The sequence below is a fragment of the Stegostoma tigrinum genome, chromosome 44 (genome assembly GCF_030684315.1).
Source record: "Stegostoma tigrinum isolate sSteTig4 chromosome 44, sSteTig4.hap1, whole genome shotgun sequence".
In the NCBI taxonomy this organism is placed as follows: domain Eukaryota; kingdom Metazoa; phylum Chordata; class Chondrichthyes; order Orectolobiformes; family Stegostomatidae; genus Stegostoma; species Stegostoma tigrinum.
The window spans coordinates 3,145,153-3,166,703 of NC_081397.1; the positions used below are offsets into that span (position 1 = coordinate 3,145,153).

The window sequence follows — 21,551 nt, forward strand, 5'->3', positions numbered from 1 at the left end:
GGTGGGTGGAAGGAGGTGTATACCTGGTAGCTGTGTGAGTCGGTGGGCTTGAAATGGACATCGGTTATAGGTGGTCGCCTGAGATGGAGACAGAAAGGTCCAGGAAGGTAAGGGATGTGTTGGAGATGGTCCAGGTGAACTTGAGGTTGGGATGGAAGATGTTGGTGAAATGGATGGACTGTTTGAGCTCCTCTTGGGAGCATGAGGCAGCGCCGATACATTCATCAATGTGACGGAAGAAGAGGTGGGGTTTGGGGCCAGTGTCGGTGCGGAAGAGGGACTGTTCCACATAAGCCACAAAGAGGCAGGCATAGCTTGGGCCCATTCCTCAGACGACATGACCATCCTGGGCATCTTGCAGTGCCATAATGATGCCACCGGTAGGTTGCATGAACATCAATTCATATTCCGCTGCGGAACCCTGCAGCCCAATAGCATCAATGTGGATTTTACCAGCTTCAAAATCTCCGCTCGCCCCACTGCATCTAAAAACAAGCGCAGCTCGTACCAGCCTGCCTAACCTGTTCTTCCTCTCACCTATCCCCTCCTCCCACCTCAAGCTGCACCTCCGTTTCGGACCTGCTAACCTCGTCCCGCCCACTTGACCTGTCCGTCCTCCCCGGACTGACCTATCCCTTCCCTACCTCCCAACCCATACTCTCCTCTGCACCTATCTTCTCCTCTGTCCACCTTCGGTCCGCCTCCCCCTCTCTCCGTATTTATTTCAAAATCCTCTCCCCCTCCGCTTTTCTGTTGAAGCGCCTCGGCCCGAAACGCCAGCTTTTTGTGTTCCTAAGATGCTGCTTGTCAGCTGTGCCCATTCAGCCCCACACTTTGTTATCATAAGATTAGGCGTGATGTTTTGAATTAGGGAGCACATCTAACGGGCCGAATGGCCGTTAGCTACTCCACTTGCCCACCAGATTGTGAGAGCCGGAGGGAGGGAGTTATTAACATGGTCCGGGAAACGATCGAAACTCATCGTTCAGCTTCTGTTTCAGGCTCTTTTTTTTGCGAATTGGTATTGAATCGTGGGAAAGAAAAGTCATTATATACAAACGGTCTCTGCTCTTTCCCCCACAGCCCCCAGTTGCTTTGCTGAAACTGGGTGTAAAGTGAATTGGGGAAATGATCAATTGATCACTGTTTCTGGGAATTACTTGGAAAAGTAGCGCATGCGCGATATTCCCCCCGAAAAAGAGGTGCTTTTGGCTGTTGAGAGGAGCGCATGCGTGAGGCCCTCCCCCTGCGCTGCCATTGAGGGGCATTTACTCAGTGAGTGGAAGAGGTTTGTTTGAAACAGACCGCAATGGAGAGACCAGCGCTCAGGGAAGCGAGGGAGCAGCAGGCTCCTTCCGGCAGCGCATCGAGATGTGAGTCTGGGACACAGATGGGGGCTCCGAGACCGGCATTGATTCGGGCTCAGTTCAGGGAGAACCGGGGGCTGTTGGTAAGTGGCCGAACGGGGCAGGAACTGGTCCCGGAACTTGGAGAGAGAGCATCCTGGGGGCGGGGAGAGAGAGGCCTTTCTCGGGCTGTGTGTGGGCCTGCTGAGGGAGACACAGCGGCAAGAAGCTGCTGGGGGTCAGTCTTGTGGTTTTCAAATCCCCAACCACTGATGGAAATTCCTTGTTTGGCTTCTGTTTCATGCTGTTTGTTGACATTGTGCTGTCAAAGTCGAAACACAGACAAGACTGGAAATATAAGAACCCTGTAAAGGACATGGATTAGAGTCAATATATTCTACAGTCAGTGCATTGGGATTTGGTAACATGAGCTGCGCAGACATTGCAGTGGCTCTGGGTAGCACCTTACGTGGAGCTGTACAATTATCGTTCCATTTCTAGATTTTACCCAATTGCTATCGAAGCAGATATATTTTTTAAAAAATCCTCAGACAAGGCGCAGCTGAAAGTTAAAATCGAATCAGACCTGCATTTGAATTGATGACTTTAAAGAAAAGGTAGATGTCTCATGACACTGTCATCATCTCTCAGGTTCTTTTGAAATGACAGGCTTTTGGAGCACCGTTCTTCAGAAGAAGTTAAAGAAAAGAAACATCCTAATAATTATTACCTGAGTATTACAGTAATCTTTTTGACATTTTAAAACTTAATTGATATTGATTTACAGGAGTAAACTCTGCTGTCTTCCCCCAGGAAAACGCTTGCAGGAACAAGACAATGTTATGTGTGCTTGGTACGAAGCCAAGGGTGACCAGCTGCTTTGAACAACCAACAGGTATGTTACCATGTCCAAGCAGAGAACATCCTTTCCACAGGCACAGAGCAAATTGAGTCAGAGACACATTAAACTCAATTTCTGGTGACATGCGTGCAAGCCAACAGTCAAGCACAAACAACAAAATAAAAATAGTTTTTTTTTCCCCCTCTGTTTTCTCAATACACCACCCTGCTTCAAAAAAGATCATTTGTAGCCTATTGGCATTTATGGCATTTTTGAAAGTGAATAGACTGAATTTTCATCTGAAATAGACACAAAAGAATGGCAGTAAACCTACATTTAGTAAGCATGTTTTCAAATTTACTGTCAAGGTGAAGAAATCTTTCATGCTGTCACATAGTTACACCAACCAAACATATAGCAGATAATGAGGACAGATATGGAAGAAAACATTGACGTTATCATCAGTAACTGAGCAGGACAGCATTCATCTTTTGTCAAATACATGTCCCAGGCTCAGCCAGAACAGTTAATTAATGTGCCTTCCAAATGCACATCCTGTCCCAAAGCCTGACGTAGAATGCCAGCAGAGTGTACGCACACACTTTCTGGCACACACGCACTCCACTGAGTTGTAAATATATACACTATCCCCATCACATGTGTCACACCATCTAACAGCCATGAAGATCATGTATATTGCAAACCTCACAGTGTAACAATGAAGATGATTTCCACTCACGGATTTCAGGTCAGAGAGCTAGCCTTTCATGATAAGTGACAAATAGAAAAGAATGTGAGCTAAATACTTCAATCCTCGTGTGGACATGCACTCCCGTGTTCATAATGTCAATATCACTCATTCACTGTATTTGGGGAAAAAAAGGACAAATTTTGTGGAGTTCAGTTCAGGCAAATGCGAGGTGATGCATTTTGAAAGATCCACTTCAAGAGCGAATTATGTGGTAAATGGCAAAGCCCCAGCAAAAGTTGATGCCCAGAGAGATCTGGGTGTTCAGGTCCATTGCACCCTGAAGGTGGCAACGCATGTCGATAGAGTGGTCAAGAAGACATAGTGCATTCTTTCCTTCATCAGATGTGTCATTTAGTGCAAGAGTTGGCAGGTCATGTTACAGTTGTATAGGGCTTTGATTTGAACACATTTGGAATATTGTTTTTGGTTCAGGTCACCACATTACCAAAAGAATGTTGATGCTTTGGAGAAGGTGCAGAGGAGGTTCACCAGGATGTTGCCTGGTATGGAGGGTGCTAGCTATGAAGAGAGTTTGAGTAGATTAGGATTATTTATATTGGAAAGATGGAGGTTGAGGGGGAACTTGATTGAGGCCTACACAGTCATGAGATGAATTGACGGGGTGGATAGCAAGAAGCTTTTTCCAAGAGTGTGGAACTCTCTGACTACGCTTCATGATTTCAAGGTGAGGGGCAAAAGTTTAAGGATGATATGCATGGAAAATTCTTTACACAGAAGGCTTTGGGTGCCTGGAATGCGTTGCCAGCGGAGGTGGTAGAGGCGTGCGTTATAGTGTCCCTTAGTATGTATGTAGACAGATAGGTGACTGGACAGGGAGCAGAGGGATACAGATCCTTGGAAAATAGGTGACAGGTTGAGATAGGGGATATGGATCAGCACAGGCTTGGAGGGCCAAAGAGCCTGTTCCTCTGCTGAAATGTTTTTTTTTGTTCTTTGACACACTGAATTCCCAAGAAGTAGTCCAAGAAATATATCGAACATGAGATTAATTTCACCTCTCTGTGTCACCATCTCATCGACTTAGAGATAATTAAAGTATCATTTCCTTTTGTACAAACTGGAGAAATTGCATATCAGGATAACTTTCAGATTGAAATTGAAATTGATATTGTCATTGCATTTGTTTGCATAAAACTACAAACTGAATAGTGAAAACCATCTGATACACTTCCAATGAATATAAACTTTGCTATTAAATGGACCAGAAGGAAATCAAGTAGTGACCTGAAATGATACAGAGAATAACCTACACTCAAGCAGATAACCTAGATTGTTGACTGTACAATTAAGTATGTCTCATACAGTGAGCTTGCAACAACAAATGAACATTAAACTCTATATGTATCCAGACCAGAGACAGAGCAAGCCGAAATAAAAGACAGAAACCCTACCCCAGAAATTATACAGGGAGAGAATGATAAATGCATTCACAAACCAGATAATGTCAGGCATAGCCTAAAAACTCATCTCTCAGATTTACAGGACAGGATCTGACAGGGCCAAATGGTTAAATACACTTGCACAGCCAGAGAGAAGAAACTGACAGGCACGTATTGATAACGGCATACTCATATTCACATATCAGAAAATGACAGGGACAGAAAGATAATTACACACACATTCAGACTACAAAAACTGACAGGTACAGGCTGATAAATACATGCATACATGACAGGACAGCAAGAGCATAAGCATATGTAGATTGATAACTACATTTGCGTATTCACAGACAAATTTGACAGGGACATATTTGTAACACTTTGACATTCACGCAAGAGGAATTGATGGATATAGGTTGATAACGAAACTCACATATTTCACAGCAGAAACTGAGAGGGACAGTTTGATGATTACGCTCATATCTTCACGTGACAGCTACCGACAAGTACGAAGCGATGATTACCACTCTCACACACAAATTCATAGACGTCTGCAGCACAGGAAACAGTCCTTTCTCTCACTGAATCTGCACTGTTCAGAAACAACCAGCCGACAATTCTACATCAATTCAGCCAGTAATCAAATTCCATAAATGTGTCATGTTGGCAGAGGAAGTATCATCCTCACCTTTATCAGTTGTCAATTTCTTCACCAAGCATGATCAAATTTTTTTTATTCTATGTTAAGCAAGAGGACTTTATAATCAGAGACCTTTTGTTTTCAAATTAGCTTAAAATTTGTTCAAATAGCTCTGTTCCTCTTGACAATCCACCTGAATTTTTACATAAAACACAAGAAAGCTTCATGCCGTTTTTTTCAAACAAGCAAGATCACAATAGAACCGCCCTCACTTATATTTTGCAAACATTGTTCAACAGTGTTTATTCTTCAGTAAATTCAGTTTGATGGTTCCAGTTGTGCCCAGTGAATGACAGAAAACAAAAGTTCAACACCGAGCATGTTAATGTCCGCGCCGTAAAACAAAATCCAAGTAAGAAGGCTAATTTTCTTTCCTGCACAACAAACATTGTGGTCAGTCAGCTGCAATGCAGTTGATTTGTTCATTGCACTTCCTCTTTGGCAATAACATCCTAAATTAACATCTTTACTTTAGCAGCATTCCAAGACTTGTGTCACTATGCAATGTTGAATAATATTAATCTCATCCTGAAAATATCCTTTGATATCACCACAGCAGTTAGACTCTGCAATGTATCCTTGGCAAAGGTCCATTGCTTCTCTGTCCTCAACTCTACAGAAAGGCACAGACTCATTTCAGTTGCAATGCCTTGCATTTTCACTTGCTTATAAATGCTGGAGGCACAAACAACTGAAGAATATAGGCTGTTTCACATTTGCGAAAGAAGAAATGAACCGAAAACTCTGTCCTCTGCCATGGTGGTAATTGGCTCTCCACTTTGCAAGAAATACTTAATCTGCTCAGTAACGCAATACAGGAAGATAGAAATAGGATCAATTGAGTGTATCTGTCTGTCTTGTTTCATAACAGCAGCTCTTGTGCCAATACACCGTCGGTACAGAATAACTTAGAAAGCGTGGAGATGCTGCCAGGTTAGTAGATACCCAGGCAAAAACAAAAGAAAATGCCATTTCTCTTAAATATCACATGGGTGGGAAAGCTCCCCTTTCATTACGCATTAATAGGACAGGGTAAGAGCGAAGTACTTCAATCCCAGTATGTGAATACTTTCCTTGAGGATTAAGTATGAGGTATAAGCTTGGCATAAAGTAAATTCGTCATGTTCACTACATCAGAAAATACTGAATCGATTGCATGATCAATGATGAATTCTACTGAAACAGCTGAAGAAGTAAATTGAAATCCAGATTAAATATGCTTCCAAATATCACACCATGCCTTTGATTTGGACACGTAACTAGTGCGTCAATTTCCTTTGTTGAAACTAAAGGAAATATATAGTAGGCCAAGTTTAAAATGAAATAAACATTGCAATTTAATTTGCTTCCAAAGAGGTACAAATGAAAAAGCAGCTCCCATCTCGTGCAGAAGTACTGCATAAAGATGTTGTTAAATGGACCAAAGAAGAAAGCAAATGGGGTCGTGAACAGATACAGATAACTGGAGTTCATTGGAAATAGATTGAAGAAACGCTGATCTCATGATCTTGTTACAGGAGGAATAAATACACATTCAGTTTTTGAGTGACTGACCAATCCCGAACGAAACTTACTATCATAAACCGGACAGTGACCAAACTGTATCCACAGAGTCGGAGACTGACAAAGGTATTAAAACAGTTTAATTTACATGATCTGATTATTTGGCATTGGGTAAAATCTCATTCATGTTGAGCAGCAGAGATTTGAACAATAGAAGAATGTCAGCAGTTCCTACAAGTAACTTGTTCAATGCAACATTACCCCTCGTTACCCATGTGAAATATGAAGACAACGCATGAGGAATACATTGACACACAATGCCAGAGACTGAATCGATCCCATGCTGACTGTCAGCCGATGCTGCTGAAAACCAGCAGTAACCACGCTTATAATCTGAGTGGGAGACTGACTATTTCAGAAGAATGCCCACACTCTCTATGTGATTAATGTATTATAAATTAGTGTTATAATGATATAATAATTTATAATACACCTCATAAAGGGAATCCAATCATACATGCAGAGCTGGAAACACAAGCAGACATTTGGAAAAGGACAGTGTCACTTAGCCCAATACCCATCTTTAATTCAGATTGGCACCTCATGAGAAATCTCCCTCTCATACAACAAACAGATGCTGAAAGGAAAGGAATGAAATTGATACCTCTGGTCGGCATGGACTGTTGGACCAAAGGTCTGTTTCCCAGATGTACTTTGACAATATTTCTGCACTCTCATATTCACAAAGCAGAAACTGATCAGAAGAAACTCACAGTAACACTCCCAAGCCGCATGAGGCATAAAATGGCATAACAAGGCAGTTATATTCACAGAGTAGAATCTGATAGGGGGAAATAACAATTATATTTCCATATTCAAATCATAGAAACTGATTGGAAAAGGTTTACAACTGCACTTCAACATTCACACTGCAGGTAATGACAGGGACAGATTGATAACAATGTCCGTATATGCACATGGCCAAGAATGATAGGTAGAAATAGATAACTGTATTCTCGTATTCATGGAGAGGAAAGCATTACAAATTCATAACTACATTTATATATTCACATCACAAAAACTGATAGTTGCAGATGAATAACTACATTCTCAGGTTCCCAGAGCAGACGTGGACAGATACAGATGGAAATTTGCACTCAAATATTCACGTTGCATGTTCACACATCATTATCAACAGATTAATTACAAAACTCACATCTGTATAACACAAATAGACACTGATTGCTGTGTGAAGGTGCAATTGTATTTTTCAATCAGTCCCTGTCAGTTTTCACAACGTGGATGTGTGATTTTAGTTATCAATCAATACCTGTCAGTGAATGCCACGTGAATGTGTGAGGATAGTGTAATGCACGTTAACTACAGGGATTTTAGTAAGACATTTGATAAAGTACCATGCAGCAGATGAATCAGAAATGGAAAGGCTTTTGGGATACAGAGCAATGTGCTAAATTGGAAGCAAAGTTTGCTTTGCAACAGGAATCAAATGGTCAATGGCTGCCCTTGTAAACCGAAAGCTGTTTGAAGTGGTGTTTCTCATAGCTCAGTGTTGGGACATCTGCCGTTTGTTTTATGTGATCACAACTTGGACTTGAACATGGGGATACAATTGGGAAATTTTCAGCCAGCACAAAAATTTAACAGTGTACTGATAGTGCAGAGGATAGCTGTCAGCTCCAAAATGATATAGAAGTTTTAGTGGAAGGGGCAGATGAGTGGCATATGGAGTTCAACTCTGATAAATGTGAGGTAATGCATTTCAGGAGGTGCAAGGACACAAAATAGGAATACATGAGGTGGTGTGGAAATAGTACATAAAGTGAGTGGTTTGGTGTGCAAGTGAAATGGAGTATGAAAATAGCAGTACAGGTGGATAAGATTGTGAAACTAGGTATATAGAATGCTGTCCTTTTTTGGCAGAGGTATACAACACAAAAGTAGGGCTATAACGATGAAAGTATTTAAGACACTGGTGAGGCTGGAACTGATGTATTGTGCGCCGCGATGGTCACCACATTACAGGAAAATGTTATTGCTCTGGATATATTGCAGAGAAGATTTACTGGAATGTTGCCAGGGCTGGAGAGTTATAGCTATGAGGAGTGATTGCAGAGGTTGGAGCTGTATTATTTTGAACAGTGAAAGCTGGGAGTGCCATGATTCAGGCAATTGGGATGGGCAGAGATAGAGTCGACAGGGGGAATCTGTTTCCCTTGGCATAGAGTTTAAAAACCATTGGGTGTGGATTAAGTGAAGTGGCAGGACGATGAGAGATGATGGGAGGAAAACCATTTTTATGAGAGGGTGCTTATCTCAAATACGCTGCCTGAGTTGCTGATAGCAGAGATTCTCAACTCTTGTAAGAACATACCTGGACCTCCACATTAAGTCTGCAAGCTGCAGGGCTATGGGATGTATGCAAGAAGATCGGATTTTATGATGGCCATTTTGGGGTGTTTGGGTCAGCATGGATATAATGAGCCAAATGGCCACCTTCTGTGCTGCATAATTTAAATGGATCAATAGTTCCTGACCATTCTGTCCCTGTCAGCCTCTGTTGTGTAATACATGAATAATTACCAAAGACCTCGAGGGACACATTGATAACTACACTCACACATTCACCAAGTAGCAACTGACATGAATAGATCAATAACTAAACTCGCATCCACTGACAAGCTTCCACTGGGCCGTTCCAGTCATGGAGCTGTACAGGTATCATTTACTTTCAGGAGCTCATTCAAATGGTGTTGAAGTTTTTAGAAATGATCAGACAAGGAGCAGCTTGGGCAAGATTGGATCAAACCCATAGTTATGTCAGAATTCCTAGTAATATTAGTATATCCAAATGATTATTAATGAAATGTTGTGTTGATCAGTTAAACATTGTCAAACCCAATTGATGTTGCTTTACCCGAACTATCTCTTCTGTCTTCCCGCAGAAAAAAAGAAAACACTTGAATGACCAAGACAAAGTAAGATTTCTTCAGTGCAGAGGCAAGTGTGACCAGATCCTTCTGATAAACAGCAGGTATGTTCCCACTGTCAGAGCAGAGAACATCCTTTCCGCAGTCACAGAGCAGATTGAGTCAGACACACAGTGAGCTTAATTTCCAACAGATATGTTCAAATTTTTCCAACAGGAGAACAACGTTGGAGAAATTAAACTTTATTTTTCTTATCTCTCCATTCCAAATACACAGTTCCAACAAATTTCAGCATTCATCATCCATTGACTTGTACACTATTTTTGAAGATGGATGAACTGAAGTTATACACTCAGTATCTGAATGAAATCGATGTAAAATTACTCTACTAGCAATTATCACATAATGAATCACACCTCCACTAAGAATATTACTGGCTGCTGACAATTAAGCCACTTTTACAAGTAGAAAATGACCAGTATGGATTGATGCCTAACCTCACTCATTTGTATTGCAAATGCATACAAAAGAAAAAGGATGACGAGACTCACATATTGACATTGCAGAAACCGACAGCTAAAGATTAATAAAGGTATTCACACATTCACATCATAGAAACTGGGATACACAGGTTAGTAAACAACACTCACATTCACATAGCAAACTGACAGCAACTGAACGATAACTACTTTCACATATCCACACAGCAGAAACTGGCAGCTACATATTGATGACAACTCCCAATTTCACAGACCATAAAGTGACAGGTACAGTTTTATAACTGCATATCCACAGATTTAAAAAATACCGACGGGTACAGTTTGATAACTATACTCAAATATTCACAAAGTGGATTCCCACAGGTACATATTGATAACTTTACTTGCAAATTATGAGGTACTGATAGGTACAGGTTGCTCTACATGCACATATCCATACAGAAGAAATTGATAGGAACTGATTGACGACCACTTTAGAGATAGCAAGAGCTGCAGATTCTGGAGTCAGCCTTCCCAGTTTCACAAAGCATTAGCTGACAGATACAGTTTGGTAACTACTCTCATGTTCACAGAGTAGAAGCTGACAGGCCGTTATTGATAACTGCACTCACATGGTCACCAAGCAGAAACTCAGAGATTGATAACAGTGACATTCAAATTACAGAAACTGGAGGCTACACAATGATAGCTGCTGTCACACTTGCATTGCATGAACCGTTGGGGTCAGATTAATAACTATGCTGTTGTTGAATTGCTCGACAAGCTTCTTGCTTGTTTAGAGACATTTTGTCACCATCTACATAATACCTTCAGTGCACCTCTGGTGATGTGTTGCTGTTGTGTCCTGCTGGCTGTACATGTGCTGCAGTTTGCTGGGGTGGCTGACATCACTTCTGGATTTGTTTCTCAGTGGTTGGTGTATGGGATCCTGCTCTACGCATTTGTTAATGGCATTCCAGTTTGAATGTCAGGCCTCCAGGAATTCTCGTGCATGTCTTTGGTTGGCTTTTCCTCAGATGACTAAGTTGTCCCAGTCAAATTGGTGTCCCTCTTTGTCCATGCGTATTGAGATGAGTGATAGTTGGCCATGTCTCTTGGTAGCTAGTTTGTGTTTACGAATCATGATGGCTAGTTTCCTACCAGTTTGGCCTTTGTACTGCTTTTGGCATCTGTGCACGATATCGTGCAAATAACGTTGGTTCTGTCAGTTGTGGTTGTTGGCTCGGGGCAATATGGTGCTCATTTCTGATATGTTTTTCATGTTTGGTCAGGTGACTAGTGTCTCTGGACGTGCTGTGTTCTCCATTTGTCGTCTGTTGTGCAGGTGTCGAAGGACAATGCTTTTCAGGTAACCTTCGTTTCTATAGTCACTGTATCGTGTTCTTCCTCAGCTTTACGCAGCTCTGGATGCTGCAGTGTGTTGTGGCTCACTTGAACAGTGTTTTGGTGCAGCTCCATGAGTAGATATTGGGATGATTGCTATTGTAGTTGAGTATCTGATCAGAATGTATTAAAACATGTAATAACTACACTCTCAGGCTCTCCTAATTGACATTGATGGAGAGCGATTGATAACTAAACATTCACACAGCAAAACAGTGTCGTGGACAGACTGATAATTTCAGACACATATTCACTGAGTAGAAACTGACTGACAGAGAATGACATCTATACTCAGGTACCCGGATAGCAGAAACTGACAGGAACAGGTTGATGATAACACGGACATGTACATGATACCTACATCCCTCATTCCACTTGCATTAACTGAGTGGTACAGATTGAGTCCTGCACTCTCACATTCACACAACAGAAAGTGGCAGAGACAGATATATAACTGCATTCATTCACACGGCACAAACTGTGAGGACGAGGTTGTCAACTACGCTCTCACATTTACAGAGCAGAAACTGACAGGTACAAAGTAAATCTGCACTCATACATCCACAAATCAGAAACTGAAAGGCCCACATAGATACCCACACTCAGTGTTTCACACAGCATAAACGGACAATATAAAAACCGAAAGAACTGCGGATGTTCCCCCCGCAGCGGTCGGCAATGCCCTCAACCGTGTCTTCCACATTTCCCGTGCCTCATCCCTCACACCCTGACCCCGCAATAACCGCCAAAACAGAACCCCCTTGGTCCTCACATCCCACCCTACCAACCTCTGGATACAATGCATCATCCTCCGACACTTGTGCCGTCTACAATTCAACCCGACCACCGAAGACATTTTTACTACCCGACCCTTGTCTGCTTTCAGATGAGACCACTCTCTCCACAACTCCCTTGTCCGCTCCACACTGCCCTCCAACCCCAGCACACCGGGCACCTTCCCCTGCAACCGGAGGAAGTGCTACACTTGCCCTCACACCTCCTCCCTAACCCCAATCCTACGCCCCAAGATGACTTTCCACATCAAGCAGATGTTCCCCTGCACATCCGCCAATGTGGTAGACTGCATCCGCTGTACGCGGTGTGGTTTTCTCTACATTGGCGAAACCAAGCGGAGCCTTGGGGACTGCTTTGCAGAACACCTCCGCTTGGTTCGCCATAAACAACTGCAGCTCCCAGTCGCGAACCATTTCAACTCTCCCTCCCATTCCTCAGACAACATGTCCATCCTGGGCATCCTGCAGTGTCATAATGATCCCACCCGTAGGTTGCAGGAACAGCAACTCATATTCCGCTTGGGAACCCTGCAGCCTCAAGGTATCGATGTGGATTTCACCAGCTTCAAAATCTCCCTTCCCCCCGCTGCATCCCAAACCAGCCCAGCTCTTCCCCACCTGCATAACCTGTTCTTCCCCTCACCTATCCCGTCTTCCCACGTCAAGCCGCACCTCCATTTCCTACCTCCTAACCTCAGCCTGCCCCCTTGACCGGTCCATCCTCCCCAGACTGACCTATCCCCTCCCTACCTCCCTACCCATACTCTCCTCTCCACCTATCTTCTCCTCTGTCCATCTTCAGTCCACCTCCCTCTCTCTCCCTATTTATTTCAAAATCCTCTCCCCCTCCCCCTTTTTATGATGAAGGGTCATGGCCGAAAACGTCAGCTATTATGCTCCTAAGATGCTGTTTGTCCTGCTGTGTTCATCCACCCCCATGCCTTGTTATCTGCGGAAGCTGTAAATCAGGAACAAAAACAAAGTTGCTGGAAAAGCTCAGCAGGTCCAGCAGCATCTGTGAGGGAGAAAACAGAGTTAACATTTCAGGTCCGGTGTACAGATCCATAACTAAACTCACGTATTCACATTGAGGAATCTTTGAGCTAGAGACTGATAATCACAGTCATACATTCAGAGAACAGGAACACACAGGCATAGACTGATAACTAACTTCTGTATTAACATAGCAGAAACTGACTCTCATTGACTGGTAACTGCATTCATGTTATCTTGTCAGGTGCAACAAACAGGTACGGATAGATAACTACACTCACGCATTCACACCGTAAATACTGACAATGACAAACAGCTTCAATCCCACCTATTGCATAGCAGAGACTGTCAAGAACAGATTGATAACAAAGTGTGGAGCTGGACAATCACAGCAGGCCAAGCAGCTCCTGAGACGCTGCTTGGCCTGCTGTGTTCATCCAGCTCCACACTTTGTTGTCTTGGATTCTCCAGCATCTGCAGTTCCCGTTATCACAGGAAGAGATTGATAACTGCACTCAAATATTGACACATCAGAAGCTGGCAGGCGCTGTTTAATATCCAAACTCTCATATTCACATACCAGAAAATGGCAGGTATAAATTGACAACCACACTCACATACACACAGTCGCAGAAACTGACAGTGAAAGAACTGATAACAGCGTTCAGACGTTGACATCACAGAGCCTGGCAGAAACAGAGTGATAACTAAACCCTCACATTCTTATCACAGAAACTGCCATGGATAGATTGGAAATTTAATCATCAAGCAGAACCTGACAGATACAGAGTGATGTGATAATGGGAACTGCAGATGCTGGAGAATCCAAGACAACAAAGTGTGGAGGTGGATGAACACAGCAGGCCAAGTAGCATCTCAGGAGCACAAAAGCTGACGTTTCGGGCCGAGACCCTTCATCAGAGGGGGGGATGGGGAGAGGGAACTGGAATAAATAGGGAGAGAGGGGGAGGCGGACCCAAGATGCAGAGAAAACAAGATAGGTAGAGAGGAGCCTACAGGTGGGGAGGTGGGGAGGGGTAGTTCAGTCCAGGGAAGATGGATAGGTCAAGGAGGCGGGATGAGGGGTAGGTAGGAAATGGAGGTGCGGCTTGAGGTGGGAGGAAGGGATTGGTGAGAGGAAGAACAGGTGAGGGAAGCAGAGACAAGCTGGGCTGGTTTTGGGATGCAGTGGGGGGAGGGGAAGAACTGGGCTGGTTTTGGGATGCAGTAGGGTGACCCCAGAGGATCCCCCTCATCCTCACATACCAGCCCACCTACCTCTGGATACAACATATCATCCTCCGACTCTTCCGCCATCTACAATCCGTCCCCACCACCCAAGCCATTTTTCCATTCCCACCCTTGTCTCTTTCCGGAGAGATCACTCTCTCCACGACTCCCTTGTCCACTCCACACTCCCCTCCAACCACACCACAGCAGACACCTTCCCCTGCAACCGCAGGAAGTGCTACACTTGTCCCACACACCTCCCTCACCCCCATCCCAGGCCCCAGGATGACCTTCCATATCAAACAGATGTTCACCTGCACATCTGCCAATGTGGTATATTGTATCCATTGCACCCAGTGTGGCTTGCTCTACATTGGAGAAACCAAGCGGAGGCTTGGGGACTGCTTTGCAGAACACCTCCGCTCGGTTTGCAACAAACAACTGCACCTCCCAGTCGCGCAACATTTCAGCTCCCCCTCCCATTCCTCAGACGACATGGGCCTCCTGCATTGCCACAATGATGCCACCCGAAGGTTGCAGGAACAGCAACTCATATTCCGCTTGGGAACCCTGCAGCCCAGTAGTATCAACGTGGACTTCACAAGCTTCAAAATCTCCCCTTCCCCTACTGCATCCCAAAACCAGCCCAGTTCTTCCCCTCCCACCACTGCATCACAAAACCAGCCCAACCTGTGTCTGCTTCCCTAACCTGTTCGTCCTCTCACCAATCCCTTCCTCCCACCTCAAGCCGCACCTCCATTTCCAACCGATCACGTCATCCCGCCTCCTTGACCTGTCCATCTTCCCTGGACTGACCTATCCCCTCCCGACCTCCCCACCTATACCCTCCTCTCTACCTATCTTCTTTTCTCTCCATCTTCAGCCCGTCTCCCCCTCTCTCCCTATTTATTCCAGTTCCCTCTCCCCATCCCCCTCTCTGATGAAGGGTCGAGGCCCGAAACATCAGATTTTGTGCTCCTGAGATACACTGATAACTGCTGCCAAACATTCGCAGAGCATGGATGAAAATAAACAGATTGATAACTAAACACCCGTTTTCACAAGACAGAAGACTGATGGGGAAAAATTAGTACATCCTCTCATAATTTCACACAGCAAAGACTGATATGGATGGAATGATAACTACAATTACACATTCATGCAACAGAATCTTGCAGGAATGTACTGATAATTGTACAAACAAACTCACTTAGGAGAAACTGACAGTCTCAGATTTAAAACCACACTCTCTTTGTCACAAACTAAAAACTGGGAGGTACAGTGTGACAACTGAACTCAATAGTCACAGAACAAAGTCTCCCAGGTACAGTGTGATAACTACCTTCTCACATCTGCCTAACAGAAACTAAACTCGCATATTGACGGAGCAGAAATTGGCATGTGCAGACTAATGCCTGCACTCTTACATTGATACTACCGAATGGACATGTAGTACAAGTAACAACACTCATGCATTTTCTTGGAGAAACTGTCAGGCATGGATTGAGAACTACACCCACACATTCACAGAGCACACATTGAAAGGTACAGACTAATAATGTCACACTTTTGGACAACAGAAATGACAGAGGTAGAAGACCTGAAATATCAAGCGACATTGAAGATCTGGTCAGGAAAGGGAAGAAGGCATACATTGGGTTTAAACTATCAGGCTCAAGTGAATCCCTAGATAACTATAAAAAGTGGAGAAGCACACAAGAGGGAAATCAGAAGAGCAAAAAGATGTCATGAAATGGATCTGGCAGAAAAGGTTACAGATAATCCCCAGAGGCTCATTAGTTATAATAAGAGTAAAAGGTTGGCTGCGGAGAGGAGGACCTCTTTAAGATCAGGATGGTGGTCCATGTGTGGAGCCACAGCAGAAGGGGAGGATTTTTAATGGATATTTCTCCTCAGTGTTTGCTGAGGAGAGAATCATGGATGCTAAGGAAATGAGATTAATTCCCTCCAGTGTGGAAACAGGCGCCTCGGCTCAACAAGTCCACACCACCCCTTCAAGCTTCCCACCCAGACCCATACCCCTGTAACCCACACACCCCTGAACAGTACAGGCAATTTAGCATGTCCGATCCACCTAACCTGCACATCTTTGGGCTGTGGGAGGAAACCGGAGCACCCGGCGGAAACCCACGCAGACACAGGGAGAATGTGTAAACTCCATACAGACAGTCGCCCGAGGCTGGAATCGAATCTGGGTCCCTGGTGCTGTGAGGCTGCAGTGCTAGCCACTGTGCCACCCTATAATCCCTATTAGAAATAAAGGAAGGAAGTAGAGATATTTTGGACTGCATCTGTATGAACAGAAAGGGTGTCTTTGCAGCCTTAGATCATACAAAGGTGGATGAATTTCTGAGTTCTGATAGTGTCCATCTCGGATTTTGTGGGAAGCCAGTAAAGAAATTGCAGAGGCCCTTCCTTTGCAGAGATTTTAGCTTCATTTTTAGCCACTGGCGAGGTTCCAGAAGACTGGAGGGTGGCTAAAGTTGTTACATTGTTTATGAAAGGGAGGAAAGACAAGCCAGGGAACTTCCAGCCAGTGAGCCTAACACCAGCAGTAAGCAAGTTATTGGAAAGGATGCTGAGTGACAGGATCAATGAACATTTGGATATTCAAGGTATGATTACGGATAGTCGGCATGGATTTGTGTGCGGAAAGGCACATGTGACAAATCTTTGAGTTTTTCAAAGAAGTAACCAAGTGAATAGATGAGGGGAGGGCAGTAGATGCAGTCTGTGTGGACTTTAGTAAGGCCTTTGACAAGGTCCTGCACGCAGACCAGTAATGAAGGTTAGGTTGCAAGGGATCCAGGGAGAGCTAGCTAATTTGATTCAAAAATGGCTCGATGGTAGAAAGCAGAGTGTGATGGTTGAAGCTTGTTTCTCGGACTGGAGGCCTGTGACTCGTGGTGTGCCACAGGGGTTTGTGCTGTGACCTTTGTTGGGCACCTCGGTGTCTCAGTGGCTAGCACCGGGGATCTGGGTTCAATTCCATCCTCAGGCGATTATCTGTGTGGAGTTTGCACATTCTCTCCGTGTCTGAATGATGTTCCTCCGGGTGCTCCGGTTTCCTCCCACAGTTCAAAGATGTGCAGGCTAGGTTGGTTGGCTATGGGAATTTTCCCGTAGTGTTCAGTCATGTGTTGGGTGAGTTATAGCAGGATGGATCTGGGTGGGATGCTTGGAGTGTCAGCATGGACTTGTTGGGCCAAAGGGCCTATTTCCACACAGTAGGGATTCGATGATTGTGTGATAAGTGGCCTTGATGTGAATGTACAAGGCATGATTCGTATGTTTTCCAATAATACAAAATTAAGATGTAGTTTTGAAAGTGCGGAAGGTTTATCAAGAAAATAGAGGGATTTAAGAAGGACCTTGCGGAGTGGTGCACATGTGGAATCAGCTGCCAGAGAAAGTTGTTGAGGCAGGTGCAATTGCAGCATTAAAAAAAGGGTAGGTTTTAGAGGGATATGGACCAAATGTGGGCAGTTGTCATTAGCTGAGAGGGCACCATGATCAGCATGAACCAATTTGGGCTGAAGGGCCTTTGTCCATGCTGCATGACTGCCTGACCTCAGACTACAACAGGACCTTGATCGAGAGGACCAATGGGCTATGGAGTGGCAGCTGGGGTTTAATCTTGACAAATGTGAGGTGCTACATTTTGTCACAGAAAATCGGGGCAAGACTTGCACACTTCATGGTCAATTCTCGGGAAGTGTTGCCAAACTAAGTGGCCATGGAATGCAGGCTCATAGCGTCTTGAAAGTGGAATTCCAGGGAGACAGGGCAGTGAAGAAGGTGTTTGATACAATTGCCTTTATTGGTCAGGGCATTCAGTGTATATTGAGGATTGGGAGGTGATGTTGTGACTGTACAGAAGATTGGTTAGACTACTTCTGAAATACTGCATTCAGTTCTGGTGCCCCCTTGCAATAGGGAAGGTGTTGTTAAACTTGCATGAGTCAGGAACATGTTTAAAAGGATGTTGCCACAGTTTGAAAGTTTGAGTTTCAGGGAGAGACTGAATAGACAGGGCTTATTGTGGCTTGTTTTGCAGCTTGTTTTCCATGGAGTGTCAGAGGCTGGGTGGTGACTGTGTAGAAGATATAAAATTAAGAGGGGCATGGATAGCATGAATAGTCACGTTCTTATGCACACGGGATAGGAGTCCGAAACGAGAGGGCATGGGTTTTGGATGAGAAAATCACGATGTGAAAGGAATTTAAGGTGGGTAATGTTTGCTCACAGAGTGTGGTGTGGAATTGCAGTGAACTGCCAGAGGAAGTGGTGGAGTTGAGAACAGCTACAACATTTAAATGACATCTGGGCGGGTGTATGAATAGGAAGGGCTTAGAGTGATGTGGGCCAAATGCTGGCAAATAGGACTAGATTAATTTAGGATATCTGTTTGCCATGGATGAGGTGGACCCACGAGTGTTGTATATCTTTATGACAGTATGACAGGAACAGACTGTGAGAGAGTAATTACCATCCACACTGCGTGAAAAGCGTCAGATGGATAACTGCACTCCCATTTTCATATCGCAGAGACTGACAGATATTCGACAAACTATCCCTCATTAAACATCAAGCTCTGAACACAATACTGCTTATAGTGTAATGCAGAAACTACAGAGAGTGATGAAACAAAATAATATGTTATACATGAAAGGTTGCTTTGAGCAGATAAATACATTGTCGCAATTAAAAACTCTCAGGTACTGTGTTTAAAATATCAATAAATGACAATAACGAGTTAAATGTAGAGTGATCCGGGTACAAAATTTCGGCTTGTGTTTCACTTTTCGTTGCATATCCTGACAGATCCCCGATGTATCCCACACTAACCAATCACAGAAAAGCTAATCACATCCTCTGAGATTCTTGTAAACTGTCCAATCATGAACAAGACCTCCCCCATCCCTCATTAGCATTGCTGACGCCAGCAGCCTATAAAAAGCGAGCTCCGCGCCCACTTTCCCTTATTCTGTGTCTGACAGTGACCGTCGCTATGGCAGATGAGAAGAAATCGCAGGCAACTTCCAAGAAAGGCGCGAAGAAAATCATCAAGAAGGCGCCGGGGAAAAGCGGCAAGAAAAGGAGCCGACGCAGGAAAGAAAGTTACTCCATCTACATCTACAAAGTGATGAAGCAGGTTCACCCCGACACCGGCATCTCCTCCAGGGCCATGAGCATCATGAACTCGTTCGTCAACGATATTTTCGAGCGTATCGCAGGGGAGGCTTCCCGCCTGGCCCATTACAACAAGCGCAGCACCATCAGCTCCCGGGAGATCCAGACCGCCGTGCGGCTGCTGCTGCCCGGGGAGCTGGCCAAGCACGCCGTGTCGGAGGGTACAAAGGCGGTGACCAAGTACACCAGCTCCAAGTGAGACACCTCACTGTGCTGAAAGCAGACACCAATCCAAAACCCAACGGCTCTTTTAAGAGCCACCCACAATTGCACTGAGACAGCTGAACCGTTTTAACTTGGATCGCCGATGCTAGAGAATCTGAGACAACAAGGTGTGGGCCTGGGTGAACACAGCAAGCTGAGCAGCGTCAGAGGAGCAGGAATGTTGACATTTCGGGGCGAGACCCTTCTTAAGAAATTAGGTTTTAACTTTGTGGTTTATTCTGGGTCTGTATAATTTATGTCCCTAAGCTTTGTGTTTCGTTTTCAATAAACTTTGTTCAAAAAAATTCGTGTGATCCCTGACCCTCTGCCCTTTATTCTCGGTTGCGTAGTTCCCTGACTGTTTTCCCTGCCTGTATAGAGAGCATACTTTTCGTCCCGGAGTCATTTTTTTCTGCACCTTCTATGTTTTCCAGTTACTCTGTAACCCTTGATCAGCGCAAAAGCTGCAGTGCCCCGTGGGTTATGAAACACGAGTTTCACCCGGAATGAAAAGTAACTGTTCTAATCCCACGAATAGATTTTGAAATTTACTTGTCCTTTTCTTTCATTAACTTTTCAAAGCGCCACTGAGACTTCGTCTGATGTTTGCAGAGCACTGCAAATGAGGCCCTCAGCTGTCGATAAGGGGCTTTCAAACTGAACTGAGATAAAACCAGATTAACTGCTGGATTGCCATATCAAGTGTGAAACTGTGGTTGAAGTCTGATCAAGGACAATAGGGACGGCACTTTAAACTAAAGTTTCACCGCTCTCTCCGGCAAGAAGGTTATGTGAGTTTTTCCTAAATATTTCAGGGTCCACTTGCAATATGAAAAATGAATTAAATTCGATGAAAAATTAAATTATTCATTCCTCTTTGTAAAACTTCTTTTTCCTATTTCGGACATGTTGGAGGGTTTTGTCGCTGTGGGTAATGAGCCCTAAATTTCTCCCGTGGTAACGAAAGCAAATGACCCCGAATTTGAGACCCACGAAGAGTAGTATCGTGCGATTTCTGTTTTGTTTCAATTCCCAAATCTCGACGTGAAGTTCTCCGAATTTATTTTCAGAATGCAGTATGTGGGGCTTGCTGTTCTCGAGAAGAGGCTTTCAAAATGAACCGAGATTAACAGGGAAGTCTGATCCAGCACAATAATTACAAAATTTCCCGAAGTCGGTGTTACTCACTGAGTGAGAACGAGAGGTTATGTCAAGGATCAATTTGTAATCTGAAAGGAAATTAAATCGTAAGCATTCATGTAAAGCGTCTTCCTCGTATTGCCCATGTTGGCGGGCTTTTCAAATCGGAAAGAAAACGGTGGATGATTTGGCGCCGGTATTTTCCTACGGTTTCCACGCAGAGGAATTTTGTTTTATTTTCAAATCTCCCCGCGGGTTCTGTCCAGTTTTGCAGAAAGCGATAAATGAGGCTTTCTGCTGTCGGTGGGAACATTTCAAAGTGAACCGAGATGAAAGCAGAACAGCTGCCGGACTGGCATCGCAAAAGTAGAAATATTGTTGATCTCGTGCAGTAGGGAGCGCGATTGTAAAATGTTGTTTAAAGCAGTAATGCGCTCAACGGGAAAGAAATTGTTGTGTGATACTTTTATCATTATATCCATTATCGGCATTATATGCTGATCTGAAATAAAATAAATCTGTGCAGAGACTTACTTCGGGCGGGCTCTTTTTTCTACCGTCTGCTCATTCTTAAGTATAAAAAAAATCAGAAACACATCGATTC

The 21,551-nt window shown here is 44.0% G+C and overlaps 1 protein-coding gene and 2 pseudogenes across 4 annotated transcripts; 2 read left to right on the forward strand and 1 right to left on the reverse strand.

Moving 5' to 3' along the window:
- The window catches only part of LOC132206921 (uncharacterized), a 1,098,881-nt pseudogene that overhangs the window by 530,598 nt on the left and 546,732 nt on the right, over positions 1-21,551 (forward strand).
- Positions 1-21,551, reverse strand: part of LOC132206920 (uncharacterized) — a 172,324-nt pseudogene that overhangs the window by 147,598 nt on the left and 3,175 nt on the right.
- On the forward strand, positions 1,330-21,445 carry LOC132206925 (late histone H2B.L4-like). Of its 4 annotated transcripts, XM_059642028.1 has the most exons (6): positions 1,330-1,450; positions 2,160-2,241; positions 6,556-6,667; positions 9,505-9,593; positions 11,261-11,337; positions 19,411-21,445. In XM_059642028.1, exon 6 carries the CDS (start codon positions 19,422-19,424, stop codon positions 19,800-19,802), a length of 381 nt encoding a protein of 126 aa, XP_059498011.1. In that variant the 5' UTR covers positions 1,330-1,450; positions 2,160-2,241; positions 6,556-6,667; positions 9,505-9,593; positions 11,261-11,337; positions 19,411-19,421; the 3' UTR covers positions 19,803-21,445. The 4 variants fall into 4 exon arrangements, with proteins under 4 accessions (XP_059498011.1, XP_059498012.1, XP_059498014.1 ...); XM_059642029.1 differs by lacking the exon at positions 11,261-11,337; XM_059642031.1 differs by lacking the exon at positions 6,556-6,667.